At 39.4% G+C, this 21568-nt stretch overlaps 1 protein-coding gene across 18 annotated transcripts in view; it reads left to right on the forward strand.

Moving 5' to 3' along the window:
• The window catches only part of SYNE1 (spectrin repeat containing nuclear envelope protein 1), a 530910-nt gene that overhangs the window by 258159 nt on the left and 251183 nt on the right, over positions 1–21568 (forward strand). For 17 of the 18 annotated variants that reach the window (XM_050786838.1, XM_050786854.1, XM_050786847.1 and 14 more), the window contains 8 exons: positions 1008–1172; positions 5845–6201; positions 10651–10787; positions 11005–11182; positions 14690–14872; positions 18070–18213; positions 18558–18713; positions 20269–20433. In XM_050786838.1, the coding sequence (XP_050642795.1) occupies positions 1008–1172; positions 5845–6201; positions 10651–10787; positions 11005–11182; positions 14690–14872; positions 18070–18213; positions 18558–18713; positions 20269–20433 (1485 nt within the window). The remainder of the gene's footprint in view (positions 1–1007; positions 1173–5844; positions 6202–10650; positions 10788–11004; positions 11183–14689; positions 14873–18069; positions 18214–18557; positions 18714–20268; positions 20434–21568) is intronic. The other variant, XM_050786853.1, reaches the window with a different exon arrangement.

Below are 21568 nucleotides of genomic sequence, written 5' to 3' on the forward strand. Positions count from 1 at the left end.
CAATCTTGGGATTATTCTTTATTCCTTATTTTTTTCTTTCTCTGCTATTTTAGTTAATCTATCTTGCACATCAAATGTTACTGTTAAAGTTGTTTTTGTTTTGCTACACTTATATTTGTTATATTAAATGCAAGTCTATTTACCTTCAAGATTCAATCACGTACAAAATATTGTGTTCATCTCTCCTCTTAGTAAAAACGGTTTCTATTTTCCAAAGTATAAAATCCTTTATATGATATCAAAAATATATTTCCAATTCTCTATATGAATCTTTCATTTCCTTCATGATTATTCTTTGGCATATTTGTAAATATTATAGAAATTAGGGGAGAGAATTGTTGTTTGCTGCTTTTTCTTTTCTTTGGTTTGCTTTGTTGGGAACTAACTCTTGTCTTCTTGACACTACAATTATTAACAGATGTGCTTGTTTATCTTCACTTTCATCTTGGTAATGATTAAGAGCTATGACTCAAGTCAAAAAGATGTAAGTTTGAATTCTGGCTTTGACACTTTCGAATGTGTGACTTTGGCCACTATTACATGTTAGCTAACCTCTCTAAGCTTGAGCATCTTTTCTTATAAAATGATGATAATAATAGTATCTTCCTCCCAGGACTGTTATGGAGATTAAATGAGCAAATGCATTTAAAATGCTGAACAGAATGCTGGACACCAAGCTAACAAAAAATTGCTTTAATAAGAATGATTATGACAATAATTATTAAGAGGATTGTTAGTGAGGGATGTTAGCCAACATACAGTAAGCATATATTTCCATACTAAGGTAGAAAATAGTAAACTTACAGGAAAATAGTTGCTTTTCCAAAGCCTGGACATTTAGTTAAATTTGATAGTTTCTTTTTAAGATATTAAACTCAGAGAAAATTCAAGAACAAGAATGAAATTTTCTGAGATTTATTAAGAGAACTCTATCAGGCCTGTTGCCTTATCTGATTTCATGTTCTCAAAAGGACCACTGTTAAGGTAGTCTTTTCTTTGTTTACTAGGAAAAAATGAGGAAAGTGGAAGAGATTGTGAAAGATCATCTAATGTATTTAGATGCGGTCCACGAGTTCACAGACTGGCTCCATTCAGCAAAGGAAGAACTTCACCGGTGGTCAGATATGTCTGGAGATTCATCAGCCACGCAGAAAAAGTTGTCAAAAATTAAGGTCAGAAAATGAACAGATGCTATATCTACATTGCTTCATTACTTCTTGAGTACAACACCCTTTTGATAAAGATTTTGTGGATAAGATTCTGTTATTTAAAATGTTTCCTTCCTGTTTTCTATTTGATGCCTCACTGATTCTAAACATAAACAAGAGTCATGAGAAGAATTCAAAAGACTTTACACTTGTGAACACAATGTAACATTGTCCTTACATTTCTGTATGCAAATGTGCTTATTGCTGTAATAGTACTGGCTAGGAAATGGCTAATTTGGTGGGCTGACAAAACCAGATACTATTGTTTAGCACCATGGAAGAAAAGTTTGTATAGTAACTTAGTTAAATGTATTCTAACAATAACCTCAGAATGTCATTCTGGATGTTTTATTCTGCTTTCCTAGAAGACATCCAACAACATAATAGACGGGAGTACTTCAAAGGACCTTAAAATTATCATCTCGTTTACTCCACATAAGGACAATTTCTAAAACAGAAATTTACCTTTCTTGGGAGTTGCAGACTCTGGTACATTTTAGTAAATTTCTAGTTGCTTAAATATTAAATTGTAATCATTTTCCCCCATGGAAAATGGATTTTTACATTAAAATGAAGCAGGAATGAAATCCTCAGTGGTTTACTTTTAGAGAAGGAAATGTTGGGAATAAATAGTGTAATCGTGGTCAGGAATTTAAAACTCAGATTGTGTTTTGATTTCAAGATCAGAATATGAAAGTAATAATTTTTTTTTTTTTTTTTTGAGACGGAGCCTCGCTCTGTCGCCCAGGCTGGCGTGCAGTGGCGTGATCTCCGCTCACTGTAAGCTACGCCTCCCGGGGTCACGCCATTCTCCTGCCTCAGACTCCCTAGAAGCTGGGACTACAGGCGCCCGCCACCACGCCCAGCTAATTCTTTTGTATTTTCAATAGAGATGGGGTTTCACCGTGTTCGCCAGGATGGTCTCGATCTCCTGACCTCGTGATCCACCCGCCTCCGCCTCCCAAAGTGCTGGGTTTACAGGCGTGAGCCACCGCGCCCGGCCAAAAGTCATAAAATTTATAGCTGATGGTTACAGTTGTAACTACACTTTGCAGATCTACATTTTTTTTGAAATGGAGTCTTGCTCTGTGGCCTAGGCTGGAGTGCAGTGGCGCAATCTCGGCTCACTGCAACCTCCGCCTCCTGGGTTCAAGCGATTCTCCCTGCTTCAGCCTCCTGAATAGCTACAATTACAGGTGCCCACCACCATGTACTGCTAACTTTTGTATTTTTTTTAGTAGAGACGGGTTTTCGCCATGTTGGACAGGCTGGTCTCAAACTCCTGACCTCAGGTGATCCGCTTGCCTTGGCCTCCCAAAGTGCTGGAATTACAGGCATGAACCACAGTGCCCGGTGCCTGAAGATCTACTTCTAAGTGCTTTAAAAGTATTATCTTATTTAAATCTTATAACTATGTATGTTTTAACTGAACTAATAACATAAAACCACTTTTTAAGTCCTTTTTTTCTGTTTGTTTCTTTAAAATTCTTCTTTGATGCATTTCTTAGTGATATTCTAATTTATTCATCCATCCTTCCATCTATCCATGTAACCATCTATCCATTTATTCAGCCAGGACCATGCATTCCCTAAGGAACTTGCAATCTAGTGAGGAACAGTGATCCACAAACTCGTCTTTATAAAGTAATACAAAAAATGTAATGAGAGCTTACTGTACTATTAGAGTTCAGGCTCTGGAATCAGAGAAACCCAATGCGGCATCCTTCTTCTATTGGCCTTCTAGCTGTGTCTTTCAGCAAGTTACCTGATATCCTCAAGCCTCCGCCTCTCAATTGGTTAAAAAATACATGCATAAAAATAGTACCTGTCTGATAAAGTTGTTTTGGCAACCAAATTAGATCACGCACATAAAACCTGTAGCATCATGCCTGGCACATAGAACACACCCAGGAAGAAAATCCAGTGGATTTGGTAAATGAGTGATTAATTGGCTGTAGCATGACAAGGTGGGAAGAGTCAAGCGTGATGGTCAAGTCTTTACCTAGAATCCACAGGACTATTACCACCTGAGGAAAATAATTGCATGCAGAGGAGGCCAGTGATAGAGGCGAAGACGTGAGGAGTTGCTTATTGATGATCAGATCCAATTTGAACTTCGAGGTAGTAGTAATGTCTTGGGGGCAGTTGCATATTCAAGCCTGAATTTCAGGTTAGGAAGATGGATTGAAGGCACAGAGGTGAAAGTGAATCGCATCTAATTTGTTGTTAAAGTCACTAAAATGGATAAAACCAAGACCTATGTATACAGCAAATAGAACATTGGGCACAGGACCAAAAGCTAGGTACTACCAATACTTAAGGAGCCTTAGGAGAAAATGATTTGAAAGGTAGAGAGAAAAAGGAGGGGAGAAATCAGAAGAGGAAGAGTAGGAGGGTGAGATGCCACTGAGGCTCTGAGTAGAGAAGGTGGACACCATCACAGGCACAGCAGGAGGCTGCCATTAGGAGGAAGACTGAAGAATCTCAACTAGGTTTGACAGTGAGGCTATTGGGCAACCAGTCTGAGAAACATTTGCACAGCAAGGGAAGGTGAGAAACCAGGTTACATGGATTTAGGAGTAAATGGCAGCTGAGGAAGAGGAGATAACAGAAATGGACTAAGGTTTCGAAAAGTTAATAAGAGAAAGTAAGATAATTCTTTTACAAAGGCTGCTTCCTGGGTTGACAAATACTCTTATTTGGAAAAGCCTTTATAAAGTGCTTCCATAAAGACAGGGAATATAGGAGAAGGAATTGACGGAAAGAAATTGGGATGGAGAAAGTGAAGACTATCAGAAACTGCCTCTCAGAAGTTCAGGTCCAGCCTGAATGTAGGTTAGTGTGTGGGTGATTTTAAAAACCTTGGAGGAAATACATAAAGCACCTCCTCTGTCCTTCAGCACCATACCTATCACATCCACAGGAATAATCACTGAGAAAAGGCAACTCTAAAGGAAACGGTGTGTGGGTATGAGGGCGTGAATGCACATATGTGTGTATGTGCAATTAATATGTTTAAAAATGTAAATATAAGATAAGAAAATGTATGCAAAAGCCATTTCAAAACTCTTGACAATGATGATGTCCTGATTCAAATTCTGAATGACTAGATTTCTCATCGCAAATATTGAAGTGTTCGGTTTTCATGCTAAGGAAAATTGGGATAACGCATAAGAGAATATTTTGGGAAACTTCAAATTGGAAATTGGTCACAAAGGCAAAATAGTTACAAGTATTAAAGTCTATTAGTTAGACATAGCACTGGTTAAAAAGTTATATATTTTTTTCTTCATCAGGTAACTACTATACACTCTAATAAACAGGGATGGTTCTAATAAACTAATAAATTACTACTATACACTCTAATAAACCTGCTGCTAAGAAAAGGTTGAATATGCATATCATGCTGTGTGTAAGGATTTTCATGTCATTGTAATTTAGACTACTGCACAACTGAATACTGAATACTTTCAAATGATCTATATTAAAATATGGCTCTATTGTATATAATTGTGAACAGATATGTTTATTTCAGGTTAATTTAATGAGACTCAAACTATATTATATAGACTAGTTAAGACATACTTTATGCTTGACATAATTTATTAAGCATGCTTCCTACTTAACATTCCAATGTTTTTTTACTTGCTAATTGGTCACTGATTTTCTTCTTGAACATTTTTGTGCCTAATTATCTTTTATTTCTATTTAATCAGGTAGTAAAGTCATAATTTTGTAACAATATGAAGAAAATCCTGCCTTTAGCAATAGATATGTCAATATATAAACATCGGATGATTATTTCACCAAGAAAAGTGGTAGTAAGAGAATCTATTCTCAGAGAGAAATGCCATGATTATATCAATTTACAATGCGATTTAATTTTATCTTGTCCTTTAGAGTATTTGTGTGCTTTAAGACCAAGCTAAATTGTTAACTTGGCTGTAGCTAAACCGTTAAATTTCTAATGACTTTTTTAAGGTTAAAAAAATACTAATAAACGAACTCATTCTAGAGGTTACTTTAAACTTTTGAGTAAGTCAATCTATGAATGAATTATTCATTTTATATCCTACAAAAACATTTACTTAGTATTGAAGTATTTGGAATTGAGTCAGGCTCCTTCTTTTGCTGCAACGGGTCTGCTTGATTCCTAGTAGAATGGAAGTGTGATTTAAGCCACTACCCTGTGGAAGAAGATGAATTGAGGATAGAGACCATGAGCAGAACACAGTTCTGCCACAATCTTTATTAATTCAGCATCCACTTTGAGAGAAATATGGGTTGGATCATTTACAAGAGCAATCCACCACAGGCAAACACTTGAGTCACTATCTAAACATTTTCACGTATGCAAATAATGCCTGATTTCAGGGTGTCTCTTTAGTCTGTTTCAGGATATTGAGGATTCTCGGGATTTTTTTTTTTTTTTTTTTTTGCCATAAGCCTTAGGTGTTCATGATGACAACTCCCGCTATTATAATTTAAGAGCGGGCAGATGAATTGATTCTGGGTGCTTGTGGCACACTTCTTAAAACTTCCCAGCAGGACAGGGTCCCCCTGTGTACACAGTTGAAAACTTGCAGTCCAAGTGACTCACAGGCTCTTTGGTTACCATGGTGATATTCCATTACAGGAGCTGATAGATTCCAGAGAGATTGGGGCAAGCCGCCTCAGCAGAGTGGAGTCGCTGGCTCCTGAAGTGAAACAGAACACAACTGCCAGTGGGTGTGAGCTCATGCACACGGAGATGCAGGCCCTGCGTGCCGACTGGAAGCAGTGGGAAGACAGTGTATTCCAAACGCAGAGCTGTTTGGAGAACCTGGTCAGCCAGATGGCCCTTTCGGAGCAGGAATTCTCAGGCCAAGCGGCTCAACTGGAGCAGGCCCTGCAAGAGTTCAGTGCCCTTCTGAAAACCTGGGCTCAGCAGTTAACCCTCCTGGAAGGCAAGAACACGGATGAGGAGATAGTGGAATGCTGGCACAAAGGACAAGTAAGTTGGCTTCCTGTTTTCTATTGGTGGTTATGCTTAAAAAAATGTTTTGACTTTCATCATTCCTAAAAAAAAAAAAATCTTGCTAACGAAAAACATGCAACATGCACACTTGGAAGAAGCATTTATCTTGTTAAATAAGCAAAGTCTGATTTGTTTCCTTTTCTCACATATCAAACTTTTGTAAAAATAAAGATTTGGGTTATTATGTGCGGTAGGAAACATTCGTTGTTAGTGGAGACATTTTACTTTCATTCCTATGGTGTAACAGTTAGTAATACTGTATTCAGCCATTCAGTCTGAAAAATGGCCTGTGGGCAGGGGCATAAATAGACAGAGAGTCATAGCTGTTTTCTTGCCAGTTAACTATTTCATACAACTAAATGATTGAATTTATAGCCTTAAAGGACTCATTTGGTAATCTCCTAAAACATAATGAATAGTTTTTGCTCCGATTAGCTCTCCTCTGTGTGATTTTGACATCTGTTCTTGAATTAGCCCATTAACAGAACTCTACGTCACACTCCCTGGTCACCTTCCCGGGACTTTTTTTTTTTTTTTTTTTTTAGAGCTAATGGCAGCTTCTTTAGAGTGTGAGAAAGGGAAGCCTACGAGGGAGACTGAAGAATGAGCAAAAGCTTAACCTCCTCATCCTTTCTTTCACTGTTAAACGGTATCTTTGAAAGCCTTTTCAATACTTCCAGTTTTATAATGCCCTGATTCATGGATGTCCTTAAAAGGAAGTTTAGTAAACTTCTCTGCTCCTATTTATATTACAATCATTTCAAAATAGCTCCTGCCAGTAAGAAAGTCATGTAGTATTTCCAGCAGTGTCTGGTTTTAAATCAAGTATTTGAAACAAATGCAGCATGCCGTAAAATAAAGCCTTCTACCTCTTTATTCTACTTTATTTACAGTGTTTCTAGGTTTGGGGGTTTGCTTTTGTTATTCTGTTGCATTTCCCGTCTTTTGGATTTATGTGCCAGAATAAACCATAGAAATCAGTTCTGTCACCCAGGGACAAAGTTGATCATTGCTCTACATGGTATAATATGAAAAAATCAGTTACACTATTTTGATTCCTTTTTCTTTCCCTTTCTTTCCATCCCAGTAATATGAGTGAAATTTTTTTAAAAAGGGAAGATTTGGTTGTGCCTAGATTACATTACTATTCTGTTATTGTTATTTTTTACGTTGATATTATTAGTGAAAGTAATAGTTGAGGCCTATAAAAATACACAGGAGAATGCAGTAGCAAATATGGGTTTTCAGTTGTATTAAACAATTAAAAAATGACAGCCCCTGTGTATGTCTGCTTCCAGATTTGACCTCAGGGTCAGTGCTTTCAATGAAAATACTACATTGCTTCTCAGTATTCATATTTTCTTTTATTTCTAATAATGGCATTTTATCTAAAAGTGGAGATATTTCTATCACAATGAATATGTAAGAAAATGTTTACAAAACAGTAGATATGCTAGGGTTCTTAGAGCATCGTTTTGCTTTTAGGGAGGACTTGTCTTTGTTGATCACAGTAAGAATTACAAGTGTTTATTTTATGCAATTAGATGACAATACTCAAGAAATTCTTTAAAACACAAAAACAGATGACATATAAACTATAGAATATAATATTGCAAAAATAATTCTATTTACTGTGTTTGCAAAACTCGTTTATCTTAATATCCATTGGGACATTAGTGTTGGAAATAATTTTCTTAAGCCGTATAAGGTGAAAAAATGCATTCTAAGACTTAACAGAATCAGAAATATATATAGCTGATATTTATATAATGAAAGACTCTACTGACATACTTTAATTTAGGATGAAGTTATAGAAATGTTTTAAATGTAATGTTTTGGTCAAAAACTTTTCACTTTTAATGTCATCCCATTTTTAAGTAACTGACTTGAATCTCTAGTATTTTTATGTTTTTGTTGAATGCTAAGTTTCTTTAGTTCTTACAATGTTCTGTCTTAAGTAAAAGGTTCAATACGGTGTAAAATAGTTGGCCCTAGTTTAGTGTTTAGAATTTCAGAGAGAAATTGTTTAGTTGTTTGTGAATTTTTGTAAATAAAGATATCTTAGACTCCTCCAGCCTACACACCGAGTTAAATAAAGAATCGACAAACCAGCTGGGTGCGGTGGCTCGTGCCTGTAATCCTAGCACTTTGGGAGGCCGAGGTGGGCAGATCACGAGGTCAGGAGATCGAGACCATCCTGGCTAACACAGTGAAACCCCATCTCTACCAAAAAAAAAAAAAAAAAAAAAAAATTGGCCGAATGTGGTGGCGGGCACCTGTAGTCCCAGCTACTCGGGAGGCTGAGGCAAGAGAATGGCGTGAACCCAGGAGGCGGAGCTTGCAGTGAGCCGAGATCGTGGCACTGCACTCCAGCCTGGGCAGCAGAGCAACACTCCATCTCAAAAAAAAAAAAAAAAAGAAGAGAATTGACAAACCAAGAGAACGTCATTCCTGCTCTCATAATCACAGTCTAGGTGGGGAGATACACAAGTATGCGATGGGGATACTCCTTGTGATGGATGTCCTCAAGTTTCCTGTGTATCCTCAGCTGAGAAGCCCGAAGAGGTGGGAAGGAGGGTAGGGGGTACTTAAAGGAGTTGTTCTTTGAGCTGAGTCTTGAGGTATAATTAAAATGTGACCTGACAGGTGAGGTAAAGGAACAACATCAAGATGCAGGATCATTGAGGAGTCAGAAAACACAGGAGAGGAACCTAGAGAGGAGGAATCAGATTAGGAGGATGTAGTGCCACCCCAGAAAGAAATAATGAATATGTAAGTGGGTCTGTGAAAGTCAATGTGCAGAGGCAAAGAGGGGAGTGATGAAAGAAGCTGAGACACAGAATAAGCTAGCCTGGGTATCTCTTGCATGGAGCGAGAAGGAAAACAAAGGGAGAGGCCAGGATGATGCTTGATCTTCTGATTGACATCAGCGGGGGACAGTGGTGCCATTTACCAGGACGAGGAATGAAGCACAGGGCTGGTTTGTTGAGGGATGTGGTTTCTCTACAAATCTGGGCCATCTCTTGACAAATATCTCATACAATAATGGTCACAGCAACAGCTGTTTGAGTAGTTACTCATCTTTTTGCCCCTCCCCCTCAATTTATTTTGGTTTTCGCTTCAGTGCTACCGTTATCCACACAGTGTTTACATATTTGGGAGTCATTCTCCTGCTGATTTTATGAATTAGACACTTAGTGTGCTAGGAACTGTGCTAAGTATTTGACATTCATGATTTCATTTGCTCCTTGTGACAACCCTATGAGAGGAACACTCTGATTGCAGAGCACCTTGTGTAACTCAGCTGACCATGGCCTCGATTTCAGAGGTGTACTTTTCAAGTCCTAAGGCTTTATTTTGGATTGGGTGTACACAGTACTGCAGCTATTCACCTGTCTCCCTCATCTATTAAATAGTGAGTTCTTCAAGAACAAGAATATTACCTTTATTCGTGGGGAGACGAAGGGTCCCAGAATCCAGCAAAATGCTTGGCACATAGTAGACATTTAGCAAATACTTGATGACTTTATGAATGAAACTATGAAATAAATGAATTACTATTTAAACCAGACTCATGGATTATGAGAAATTTTTAATGTAAAAGCTGTATATACTACATAAAATCTATTGAAACAGGATTCAATTTTGTGTATATATATATATATATATATACATACACATACACACACACACACACACACATATATATATATATTTTTTTTTTTCTCTTTGAGACAGAGTTTCATTCTGTCCCCCAGGCTGGAGTGCAATGGCACAATCTCGGCTCACTGCAACCTCCATCTCCTGGGTTCTAGTGGTTCTCCTGCCTCAGCCTCCCAAGTAGCTGGGATTACAGGCGCCCACCACCACGTCTGGCTAATTTTTGTACTTTCAGTAGAGATGGGATTTACCATGTTGGTCAGGCTGGTCTTGAACTCCTGACCTCAGGTGATCCAACCACCTTGGCCTCCCAAAGTGCTGGAATTACAGGCATGAGCCACTACACCTGGCCCTCAATATACATATTTAATCCAAAATAAGTGTTGCTTTTCTTTAAAATGATTTCTTTTCACCTTTAAAAAATATACATATCTCCTGATGGCCTAGTCAGACTATTTGTAAACAATGTAGGCTATTTTCTCTTTTCTTTTTCTTGTCTTATTTTTAAGTCATTTGACCACTTAATCACTTAACTACTTTGCAATATTTGATACTAGAGTGTCTATCTATGGCAAGAAAAAAGGGACAAATGAGCCGGGTGCTATTATTTGTCAGAGAAATCCTGAAAAGAGGCCTCGTTTCTTCATTGAATCTGCTATGTTGGTTCCTCTGTCACCTATAATATGATTGATGCATGTATAGTATGAAGATATGGAGATCACCCAATGTAAGTGCTTGCTTCTCTGTCTCATTATTTCTGAACAGGAGATACTGGATGCTTTGCAAAAAGCGGAGCCTAGAACAGAGGATCTCAAGTCTCAGCTGAATGAACTTTGTCGATTTTCCAGAGACCTGAGTACCTACAGTGGAAAAGTTTCTGGCTTGATTAAAGAGTATAATTGGTGAGCATGAACCTTATTGGAGTTCAAGATATTTTTATACAAATTAGAAGCTAGAGGTTTATTTTAAGGTGTAATTTCAAAATAATATTAATTCAGCATTAAATATATTACTAAATGAGGTAAGTGCACATTCTAAGAACTGCTGATTCTATCAAACATGATTTTCATCAACTTTATCACTTTTTCCTGCCGTTGAATTTTTGCATCACCCTTTCAGTCTTTGTTTGCAAGCATCCAAGGGCTGCCAGAATAAAGAACAGATTTTACAGCAAAGATTTCGAAAAGCCTTCAGGGATTTTCAGCAGTGGTTGGTTAATGCAAAAATCACTACCGCCAAGTGCTTTGATATACCTCAAAATATTAGTGAAGTTTCAACTAGTCTTCAGAAAATACAGGTAAGGGTGTTATCAATTAATTCTAGAAGTGGGGTTGATGTGAATTAAAGTTACTTCCAAATCAAGGGTCTCCAACTCGTGGGCTGCAGACTGGTACGGGTCCCTGGCCTGTTAGGAACCAGACCGCACAGCAGGAGGTGAGCAGCAGGCCAATGAACATCACTGCCTGAGCTCCGCCTCCTGTCAGATCAGTGGCAGCATTAGGTTCTCATAGGAGCGTGAACCCCATTGTGAACTGTGCACACAAAGGAACTAGGCTATATGCTCCTTGTAAGAATCTAACCGATGCCTGATGATCTGAGGTAGAACAGTTTCATCCCGAAACCATCCCCCCGACCCACCCCATCTGTGGAAAAATTGTCTTCCATGACGCCACTCCCTGGTGCCAAAAAGGTTGGGGACCGCTTCTCTAGATCTTTTCAGAAGAGCATCGCATATAAAAGTTTTGCCTAAGAAATTCAAATTTCTTTTTTTTTTTTTTTTTTTTGAGACGGAGTCTCGCTCTGTCACCCAGGCTGGAGTGCAGTGGCCGGATCTCAGCTCACTGCAAGCTCCACCTCCCGGGTTCACGCCATTCTCCTGCCTCAGCCTCCCGAGTAGCTGGGACTACAGGCGCCTGCCACCTCGCCCGGCTAAGTTTTTTTTTTGTTTTTTTTTTTTTTTTTTTTTTTTTTTTTTTTTTTTAGTAGAGGTGGGGTTTCACTGTGTTAGCCAGGATGGTCTCGATCTCCTGATCTCGTGATCCGCCCGTCTCGGCCTCCCAAAGTGCTGGGATTACAGGCTTGAGCCACCGCGCCCGGCCGAAATTCAAATTTCAAATAAATCCCCACTTAAAACAATTGATTCTGTATATGAAGAGGAACCAATTCATTTATATAAATGCACACTATTTTTACATATTAATAGTGATCTAGGAAATAATAAAACGTTTTTTCTATATGATAAGCATTGTTCCTGAGCACTCTAAGTGGATTTTCTCATTTACTTTTCACAACAACCATTTCAGGTATGTAAATTTATTATTGCCAGTGTACCAATAGGGTAAAAGCGTCAGTGAGGTCACAAAGCTGGTGTGTTAAGATAGCCAGAGCTGTGGGTCTATTTTATGTTTGTTCATTCGGGTTTATTTTGCTAGTCTTTTCTTTACCTAACTGTAACTTCATGGTGCCAATTCACATACCACCTTAATTCATTCAATAGCATTTTTGAGGCACAGTTGTTGAAATTGCCTTTTGTACTTGTATGTCCGCTCATTTCACGTAGCAGCAGTTCTGAGTGATTGGTTATGAAGTTTGAGTTTCTTTCAGATGGCGCAGGTATGTAGAACACTGTGTAAGCACTTGTTCTTGAAGTGTCTCTAGTAGGAGCAGGCTCTGAAACAGTATTGTTCATATCTAGTTCACCTTTTAAAATTCTTAGTTAATAACTTAATATAACAGGACAACTCTGCCTTTGAAAATTTGCTCCATTTAAAATTCTTCCCAGTCAGGTGCAGCGGCTCACACCTGTAATCCCAGGACTTTGGGAAGCTGGGGTGGGCGGATCACTTGAGATCAGGAGTTTGAGAGCAGCCTGGCCAACATGGAGAAACCCTGTCTCTACTAATAAAATATGAAAAATAGCCAAGTATGGTGGTGGGCGCCCATAATCCTATCTACATGGGAGGTTGAGACAGGAGAATTGCCTAAACCCAGGAGACGGAGATTCCAATGAGCCAAGATCGCGCCACCACACTCCAGACTGAGCTATAGAGCGAGACTATCTTAAAAAATAGATAAATAAATAAATAAATAAAAAATAAATAAAATAAATAGTAAAATTCTTCCTGTTTTGTTTCAGGCTTGGGGGTAGAACTGCAGAACCTCAATCACCTATTTTTCTGTGTTGGAGAAACACAATATTATTTTTCTTTTCTTTTCTTTTTTTTTTTGAGAAAAGTTTTCACTCTGTCACCCAGGCCAGAGTCCAGTGGCCCTATCTTGGTTCACTGCAACCTCTGCCTCCCGTGTTCAAGCAATCCTCCTGCCTCAGCCTCCTGAGGAGCTGGGATTACAGACATGCGTCAACACACCCAGCTAACTTTTGTATTTTTGGTAGAGACAGGGTTTCAGCGTGTTGCTCAGGCTGGTCTCGAACTCCTGGGCTCAGCTGATCTGCCCGCCTCGGCCTCCCAAAGCTCTGGGATTACAAGCGTGAGCCACCGCACATGGCTAGTACTATTTTAGAGGACAGCCTTTGACGTTTTCTCTGACCCTCCCACCACAGCATGCCTCCATGGACAGGGGTGGCCATCCGTTAAGACACACGTCCTGGCAGAGTTTCTTTAATCAAAATCTACAACAGAATATCTGTGCTTCTGTTTCTTGTCAGAATAAATAACTTTGAGCTTGTGCTTTCAATTTCTTCTTTAGCACTTGAAAATATTATTGAGAATTAACTGTAGAATACAGAATCTACCCATTTTTTCTAGAAGAAGACTATTCTTTGAGATCTAGCCACATGAAGGGAAAAGTACGTATCGTAGCTACACTTTATTAAACTACACTTTGTCCTCATAAGGACAACCCTATGAAACTCTCTCTTGTTGTTTTTTTGTAAACCACTACTAATAATGTAATCTGCTCCATTTAATAGCATTTATTTTAATAAGATTCCCCACGGAAATTCATCTCCTGTCTTTTCCTAGAGAGAATTGTGTTTCTGCTGAGTAGATGGTGTGTTTTTATCCTGTGGGCTCTGTGAGTCTTGTCCCTGGTTGTGTTTACTCTTTTACTTTGGCAGCTAGGATCCTCAGAGCCAAAATCATAATCCAGCTCCACCAACTATATGGAACTACAAAGCATTTGTTTTGTAAACGAGTCTTAGCCAGAGTTTATTCTGTTTTACAACTCTTATTTTCCCTTGGTCTTCATTTCTTCTCCTGTTTATTTTTATCAAATTTTTAATATTTTATGAGATAGCTCACCACTTTTTTGAGACAAGTCAGAATTTAGTAGATAAAGTAGTTTGCAATTTGACTATTAAAGGATGACCTGGGTCATTTAACATATACGATAAAAAGAGTTTATTTCCTTTTCTTTGACTTTATTAAGAAATAATAGAGGGCGGGCATGGTGGCTCATGCCTGTAATCCCAGCACTTCGGGACACTGAGGCAGGTGGATCAGGAGGTCAGGAGATCAAGACAATCCTGGCCAACATGGTGAAACCCCATCTCTACTAAAAATACAAAAAAATTATCTGGGTGCGGTAGCATGCACCTGTAGTCCCAGCTACTCAGGAGGCTGAGGCAGGAGAATTGCTTGAACCCAGAAGGCAGAGGCTGCAGTGAGCCGAGATCACACCACTGCACTCCAGCCTGGGTGACAGAGCGAAACTCTATCTCAAAAAAAAAAAAAAAAAAAAAAAAAGAAGAAAAGAAAAGAAAAAGAAAGAAAGAAAAGAAAAGAAATAATAGAAACAACACAGAACATTTTTATTATGCCTAATTCTATATTTTCTTTTGTAGGAGTTTTTGTCAGAAAGTGAAAATGGTCAGCACAAGCTAAATGTGATGCTGTCCAAAGGGGAACTTCTGAGTACCCTGCTGACCAAAGAGAAAGCGAAAGGGATCCAGGCCAAAGTTTCAGGTGCAAAAGAAGATTGGAAAAATTTTCATTCAAATCTCCACCAAAAAGAATCTGCTTTGGAGGTATATATAGCCATCCACATGGAAATATTATGTGTTATTTGTTATTGCTGTTGTTAGTGAAACCACAGTTTCTGTATATCAAAGTCCCCTTGTCAATGATTTTGGTCACTCCGTCTCTGAATGTAAGAGGACAAAGGGCTAACAGTAAGATATAGCCCAATGCTAGAAGTGGGAGCCTCCCTGAAGAATTAAGTAGCTTCTTGCATGTTAGGGTCTCTTGTCACTGACCTGCCCTTGCAATCTCCCAGCAGGGACAGTCAGTTTTACATTTCAGCAGAACACTTAGCCTTTCATGTGAACTGCCTCAATTCTGGAAGGTGGTCTAGGAGAATAAACAGGAATATCTATATAAGCCACAAAATGTTACAGATGAGTGTGTATATTATAACTAATGCAAATACCAGGTAGTAGGTTTTTAGGCATTAAGTATGCAGAAACAATGTTTATATAATTTTATTTTTTCCAGACACAATAGAAGATGAATCTATTATAACCATTAAATAGTTACTGCCGCAATATAATTATTTTTTTTCTTCTGAGATTATCTATTTTATGTATCGACTCTTCTTTCAGAGGAAAATTTAGAGACATAGAGGGTATCTTTTCCTTTTAAAACACTTTTTGGCAGAATAGATCCTTCATTTGCTTATGATCATTATTGATGAAGGTTGGAAAAAGATAATGATAGAGAAATAATATTCAGTAGGAGAAAATGTGTATTTCCTCAATTCTTTCCTGATCCAAGACCATTGATCTCTCTTTTGTAATGGTGACTGTTTTTTCATGGCCAGCACCCTCCATTTAACAGAGTGATAACCATTGTGCCTAGAAATGTTTCCTTAATCCTTCAGGAATTATTAATGCTATGTGGTCTGACCTGGGGGGCATCAGCTGTTGAGTGTAGCATATTTAGCATTGATTATAAGGTTATCTAGTTCAAGAGATGCCCAAGAGTGGGTGAGTGGGTCATGAATTGCCTGTTTTCTTAATCTGCTGTTCCCCTCAGAGTAGGTATCTGTCTATCTGTTTTGATTCTTTCCTTTCCTTTTTCCCTTCCTTTCTCTTCCTTTCCTTTCCTTTCCTTTCTCTTCCTTTCCTTTCCTTGCCTTGCCTTGCCTTTCCTGTCCTGTCCTGTCCTTTCCTTTCCCTTCCCTGCCTTCCCCTCCCCTCTCCTCCCCTTCACCTCATCTCCCCTTCCTGTCTCCTTATTCCTCCCTCTCCCCCTTCCTCACCCCTCCTCTCTCCTCCCATCCCCTTCGCCTCCCCTCTCATCTCCTTTCTTTTAAAACCTAAATTTCTGATCATGGTCCCCCATTTGCCCTGTTTTGTGGCATATTAGTTCATTCTCACAATGCTCTGAGGGCATACCCAGGACTGGGTAATTTATAAAGGAGAGAGGTTTAATCGACTCACAATTCTGCAGGGTTGGGGAGGCCTCAGGAAACTTACAATCATGGCAGAAGGGGAAGCAAATGGTGGCAGGAAGTAGAAGTACGAGCAAAAGCAGGAAAAGCCCATTATAAAACCGTCAGATCTCGTGAGAACTCACTATCATGAGAACAGCAGCATGGGGGTCACCACCCCATGATTCAATTACCTCCCATCGGTTCCCTCCCAAGACACATGGGGATTATGGGAACTGCAATTCAAGATGAGATTTGAGTGGGGACACAGCCAAACCGTATCAAGTGGCCCCATGAGACTCCAGTAGCAGGAAGATGGAAACACCTTGAATTTATGAATTTAATTATTCCACAAATATCTGTTGAGCATCTTCTGTTTGTGAAGGACTAGTCTAGGCTCTGGGGCTATAGCAGAGAATAAAACAGAACCAAGTCCCTGCCTTCATGCAACCTAAATTTTAGTAGAATACTCCAGAAGTTTTTTTGGTATTTTACATTTGTGAGATACTAACTTTTCAAAGGATTCTTACAGCTAACCCATCTCCCTCAGAGGTGAGTAAGGCAGATGTGATTTTCCCCATACTGTAGACATCCCAGACCAGATACAGGTGGAACCTTCAGCTATTCTCTCATAAGCGTCATTAGCCCTTGCCACTTAGATTTTTCAGCTAACCTTTATGTATTCCCTCTTGGACAAAACTACCTAAAGTACTGGTTGTTTTTATAGCCTTTAGTTGACTCACAGTGTAACATAAATAACAAATTCACATTCACATCCACCTACCACTTTTATAAGTAAGACACAGTAGATGCAGACACCTTTGCTAAAGTTAAGCAGTACCATATAAAACTTTATCAAACACATTTTACACCTAGGGTACTATATAGTAACTGTGAAAGTATTTATGATATTCTTATGTGATAAGCACATAACATTATTTAGTATTTCTTATCACTTTATAAATCAGAATAAATTATTTATTAACAACATAAGCATGTAAACTACACGAATATGCTACTTCTTGTACCCCCATTAATGAAAATCAACCAAATGTTGACTAATGTTTCTTTACGTTCCTGTAAGGTACTATGGTGTGTCTCAGGAAGTGTCAGACCCGGGCCCTCCCCTCATGGAGCTTGCAGTCTAGTTTTGGAGACAAGGCATGTCTGCATCAGATGAAAATTCACAATCCAACCTAGTCTATGATGAAGTATATAGGCATGGTATAGACAACAAATGCTCTAGAAGTTGAGAAATGGGTGTGATCTCAGAAGTGGGCTGGAATGTTAGGGGGTAAAAATTACATTTTCCAAAGGAGAACCCTAAAAAGTTCTTAAAGGATGTTCAAAAAATATATTTGTGCCAAGGTAAAAGATGGAATGTTTCAGACTTTGGGGCAGACTTTGTTTTTTTGTGGATTTTTTTGAGACAGAGTCGCCCTCTGTCACCCAGGCTGGAGTAGAGTGGCACAATCTCAGCTCACTACAAGCTCCACATCCTGGGTTCAAGCAATTCTCCTGCCTGGGCCTCCTGAGTAACTGAGATTACAGGCACCTGCCAGCACAGCTGGCTAATTTTCTGTATTTTAGTAGAGACGGGGTCACATCATGTTGCCCAGGCTGGTCTTGAACTCCTGAGCTCAAGCTATCTGCCCACCTCGGCCACCCAAAGTGCTGGGATTACAGGCATGAGCCACTGCGCCCAGCCTGGGTGGACTTTGAATGCCAAGTGAAGGACCTTGGACTTGCCTTTAAAATATTTTCTTGTCCTGGACACTATCTAAAACCTTGCAGAATCTAAAGATCCAAATGAAAGACTTTGAAGTAAGCGCTGAGCCTATCCAGGACTGGCTGAGTAAAACTGAGAAGATGGTCCATGAAAGCAGCAATCGCCTCTATGATCTGCCGGCAAAGAGGAGAGAGCAGCAGAAGCTCCAGGTGATGAACCCGCCTCCCCAGATCCCCATCTGACGTGTCTTTGTCCCGTCCTCTGTCGACTCTACAGATGCATGCTCAGCACCCTTGAGTTAGACTGTGCCGCCGTGAGATGTAGTGTGTTCTTTCCCCATTGCTGGCAGATTTTATGTTTTCTGACTTTCCTTGGAAGTATGATTTGTCTCCTTCCATGATTTGTGCTCCACGGTGTGTAGATTGGAGATAATAAAGCCTCCAGAGTACATGGACGGCCTGCCAGTGTTGATTTCCATGTTCTCCGGGCCAAAGCTTCGTACGCGATGTGCTTTTCCACAGCCTCTGAATAGTAACTTGCTTGTGCTTTTCAGTCTGTCCTTGAGGAAATACACTGCTACGAGCCTCAGCTCAACAGGCTAAAAGAGAAAGCTCAGCAGCTGTGGGAAGGACAAGCTGCCAGCAAGAGCTTTAGGCACAGAGTGTCGCAGCTATCTTCTCAGTATCTAGCGCTAAGCAATTTAACAAAGGTAACGCCTGGCACGTGCTGTGTGTGAGTGTGATACTGATGTCGCAAAACTGGAGTTGCAGCAGGTTCTGCGGGGTGTGCATTGCGTCCTGACCTGCCGACAGTGTGGGTCTCCAGGTCAGCAGTAAGGGGCGTGTGTGTTGTTTCCCTCGCCTTGCAATCTAAGTTCATCATTGTTGTTGCATCAGCTTGATGTGGCTCTCTGAAAAGGCCGAAACAGGTTTCAGAAATTGAAAGGACTTCCAGTCTTCCTTATTGCTTAAGATATTCCTTTTAATACTGAAATGATATGTTCCCCAGAGCTCCGATTTGGAAGATTCAAATCATAAACATACAGCAAAGCTCAGAGCCTTTGTTCTAAAGAAGCCCAGATTAAATTGCTTTAGAAAAACATGAATTCTAAACAGTTTAAATTTTATTAAAGTATATATAGTGGTATATTTAAAAAATTCATCTGAATCTGTGCATTAATTATATAGTAGTCAAGGATGTGTTGATTGAGAGTTTCAGTTCAGATTCTAGAGCAGAGCTCAAAATTGGCAATGGTTCAGACAACTGATTAAATCTCTTTTCAAATAGCTTAGAAGAAAACAAATGGAATCCTACTACAACCTCATTTAGAACATTCAGCCAGTATAACATAGACCCATTTTGAACTGTGTGGTGCAGGCCTATCTTGAGCTTTATGTGGCTTACAACCTTTGTTTCCTAGATTTTGAAATTTCAGGTGTTAGAATATAGGGACCCCGGTATAATTTGATCTTTAATTTGGCCTCATCTGTTCTGTAAGTGTGGACTTACAGGGTCTGTTGATTTGGGTCTTCAATACACATCACTGAGGCAGTCACACTAGCTTAGATCTGGAAGTAAATAGTCTATGTTTACACCCATGTTTATTCTATGAATGTTACTTTTGTTGTCTTTATAAAATCTGGCACATATCTAAGTTAAGATAAGGAATGAATCATCTTAGAATGAATGAAGAACATCTTTCAATTCCTTTGTATTTACTTAGATACCAAAAGTAATCGATATATGAATGTTTTGAGAGCTGTAGATTATTCTTGTAAAGTCTTCACTGTGTTAGATTGACCTATAATTAATATGCAAAACCACACGGACAGTCCCAAGTTTTAAAATTTAGAGATATTACAAAAATCTCAGATTATTTTTTTTAGAACCCTGGCTACAATGTAGGTCATGTGGGTTGTAGTGTCAGATGAGCCCAATGGAATATGTGAAAGGTAGAAACTACTTTGACCAGTCTCCCAGACAAGGCATTAGGGAGAAATTTTACTGATTTAAAATAATCATGATGGTCATAAAGAATTGGAGAGGCATATAATTGTAACTTTTTCTTGCTTTTGAGCCAGTTTTTCTAACAGTTTTATGATTTAGAAAGATCTTTGACATATCTCATAGAATTAGGCCAGACTTGCCTCGTATCTGGCAGCGTATGAAGCCATGACTGATTGCCATTGTTTCAAACAAACTGTTAGCTTTACAATTTGTCTCTGCGGGATGGACAGCTCGAAAAATGTTTCTGTCATTTCCAGGAGAAAGTGTCAAGGCTGGATAGAATCGTTGCAGAACACAATCAGTTCTCTCTCGGGATTAAAGAATTACAAGACTGGATGACAGATGCGATTCACATGCTGGATTCGTATTGCCACCCGACGTCCGACAAAAGTGTGCTAGACAGCAGGACGCTCAAGCTTGAGGTGTGCATCTTTAGATAGAAATATCTCCAACCTACAGAATTTGTTTGTTTTTCTCAAAATTTCCCGTCTCCATCCACCTGGAGTGATGATGGCGCATTCTCTCCTTGAGCAATCTCAGATGCTTTGTGAGTGTAACCCTGTCTGCCTTGGGTGGACATGCCAGAGAATTCCTGAATCATCTGACCCCAGATGTTTTCCAAAAAATGATAAAGCCCAAATGTGATTACTTGTGTGATCACTTGTTAAGAGGCTAGTTTTAAATTAGATCACAGACATATTTATTATGGGAAAATATTTTGAGGAAACATTTTATAGGGCAAAACATTTTCCATCTTTTTCAACTTTTGTCTTCCTGTATTTAGCCAATTCTCCTCCCGTCCCAAGATATAAGTTCAATTTTGCATTTGCGATGAAAACAATGAATCTGCATTCATTTGTATACTGGGTGCCTTCTAGGAGACTGGCACTCCATCTTGACTCCAGGGAATCAAAGGTGAATAACGTAGTCTTTTTACTCAAGGATTTTACTGTCTGAGGTTGGAGGAGGTCGAAATACAGAAGACAATAACCACAGATGCAGATGTGCTTATGGTGTTATAGACACACAACAGGAGTGGAACCGTGCAGGAGGGATGGGGTTGAAAGTTGGGACAGGTTTCTTAGGAAGTGTGATAGGTTGCTGGGCACGGTGGCTCACGCCTGTATTCCCAGCACTTTGGGAGGCTGAGGAGAGCAAATCACGAGGTCACGAGATCGAGACCATCCTGGCTAACAACAGTGAAACTCTGTCTCTACTAAAAATACAAAAAATTAGCCGGGCATTGTGGCAGGTGCCTGTAGTCCTACATACTCGGGAGGCTGAGGCAGGAGAATGGTTTGAACCTAGGAGGTGGAGCGTGCAGTGAGCGGAGATCCTAGATTGTGCCGCTGCACTCCAGCCTGGGCGACAGAGTGAGACTCTGTGTCAAAAAAAAAAAAAAAAAAAAAAAAAAAAAGGAAGTGTGATAGGTAAACCGAGTTATGTGGGGATTTTTTTTTAAGTAAAATTAAGACAGAGTCTTGCCTTCTTGCCTAGGCTGGTCTTGAACTCCTGAACTTAAGCAATCCTCCTGCCTTGGCCTCCCAAAGTACTGGG

The sequence above is a fragment of the Macaca thibetana genome, chromosome 4 (assembly GCF_024542745.1).
Source record: "Macaca thibetana thibetana isolate TM-01 chromosome 4, ASM2454274v1, whole genome shotgun sequence".
Taxonomy (NCBI): Eukaryota; Metazoa; Chordata; class Mammalia; order Primates; family Cercopithecidae; genus Macaca; species Macaca thibetana.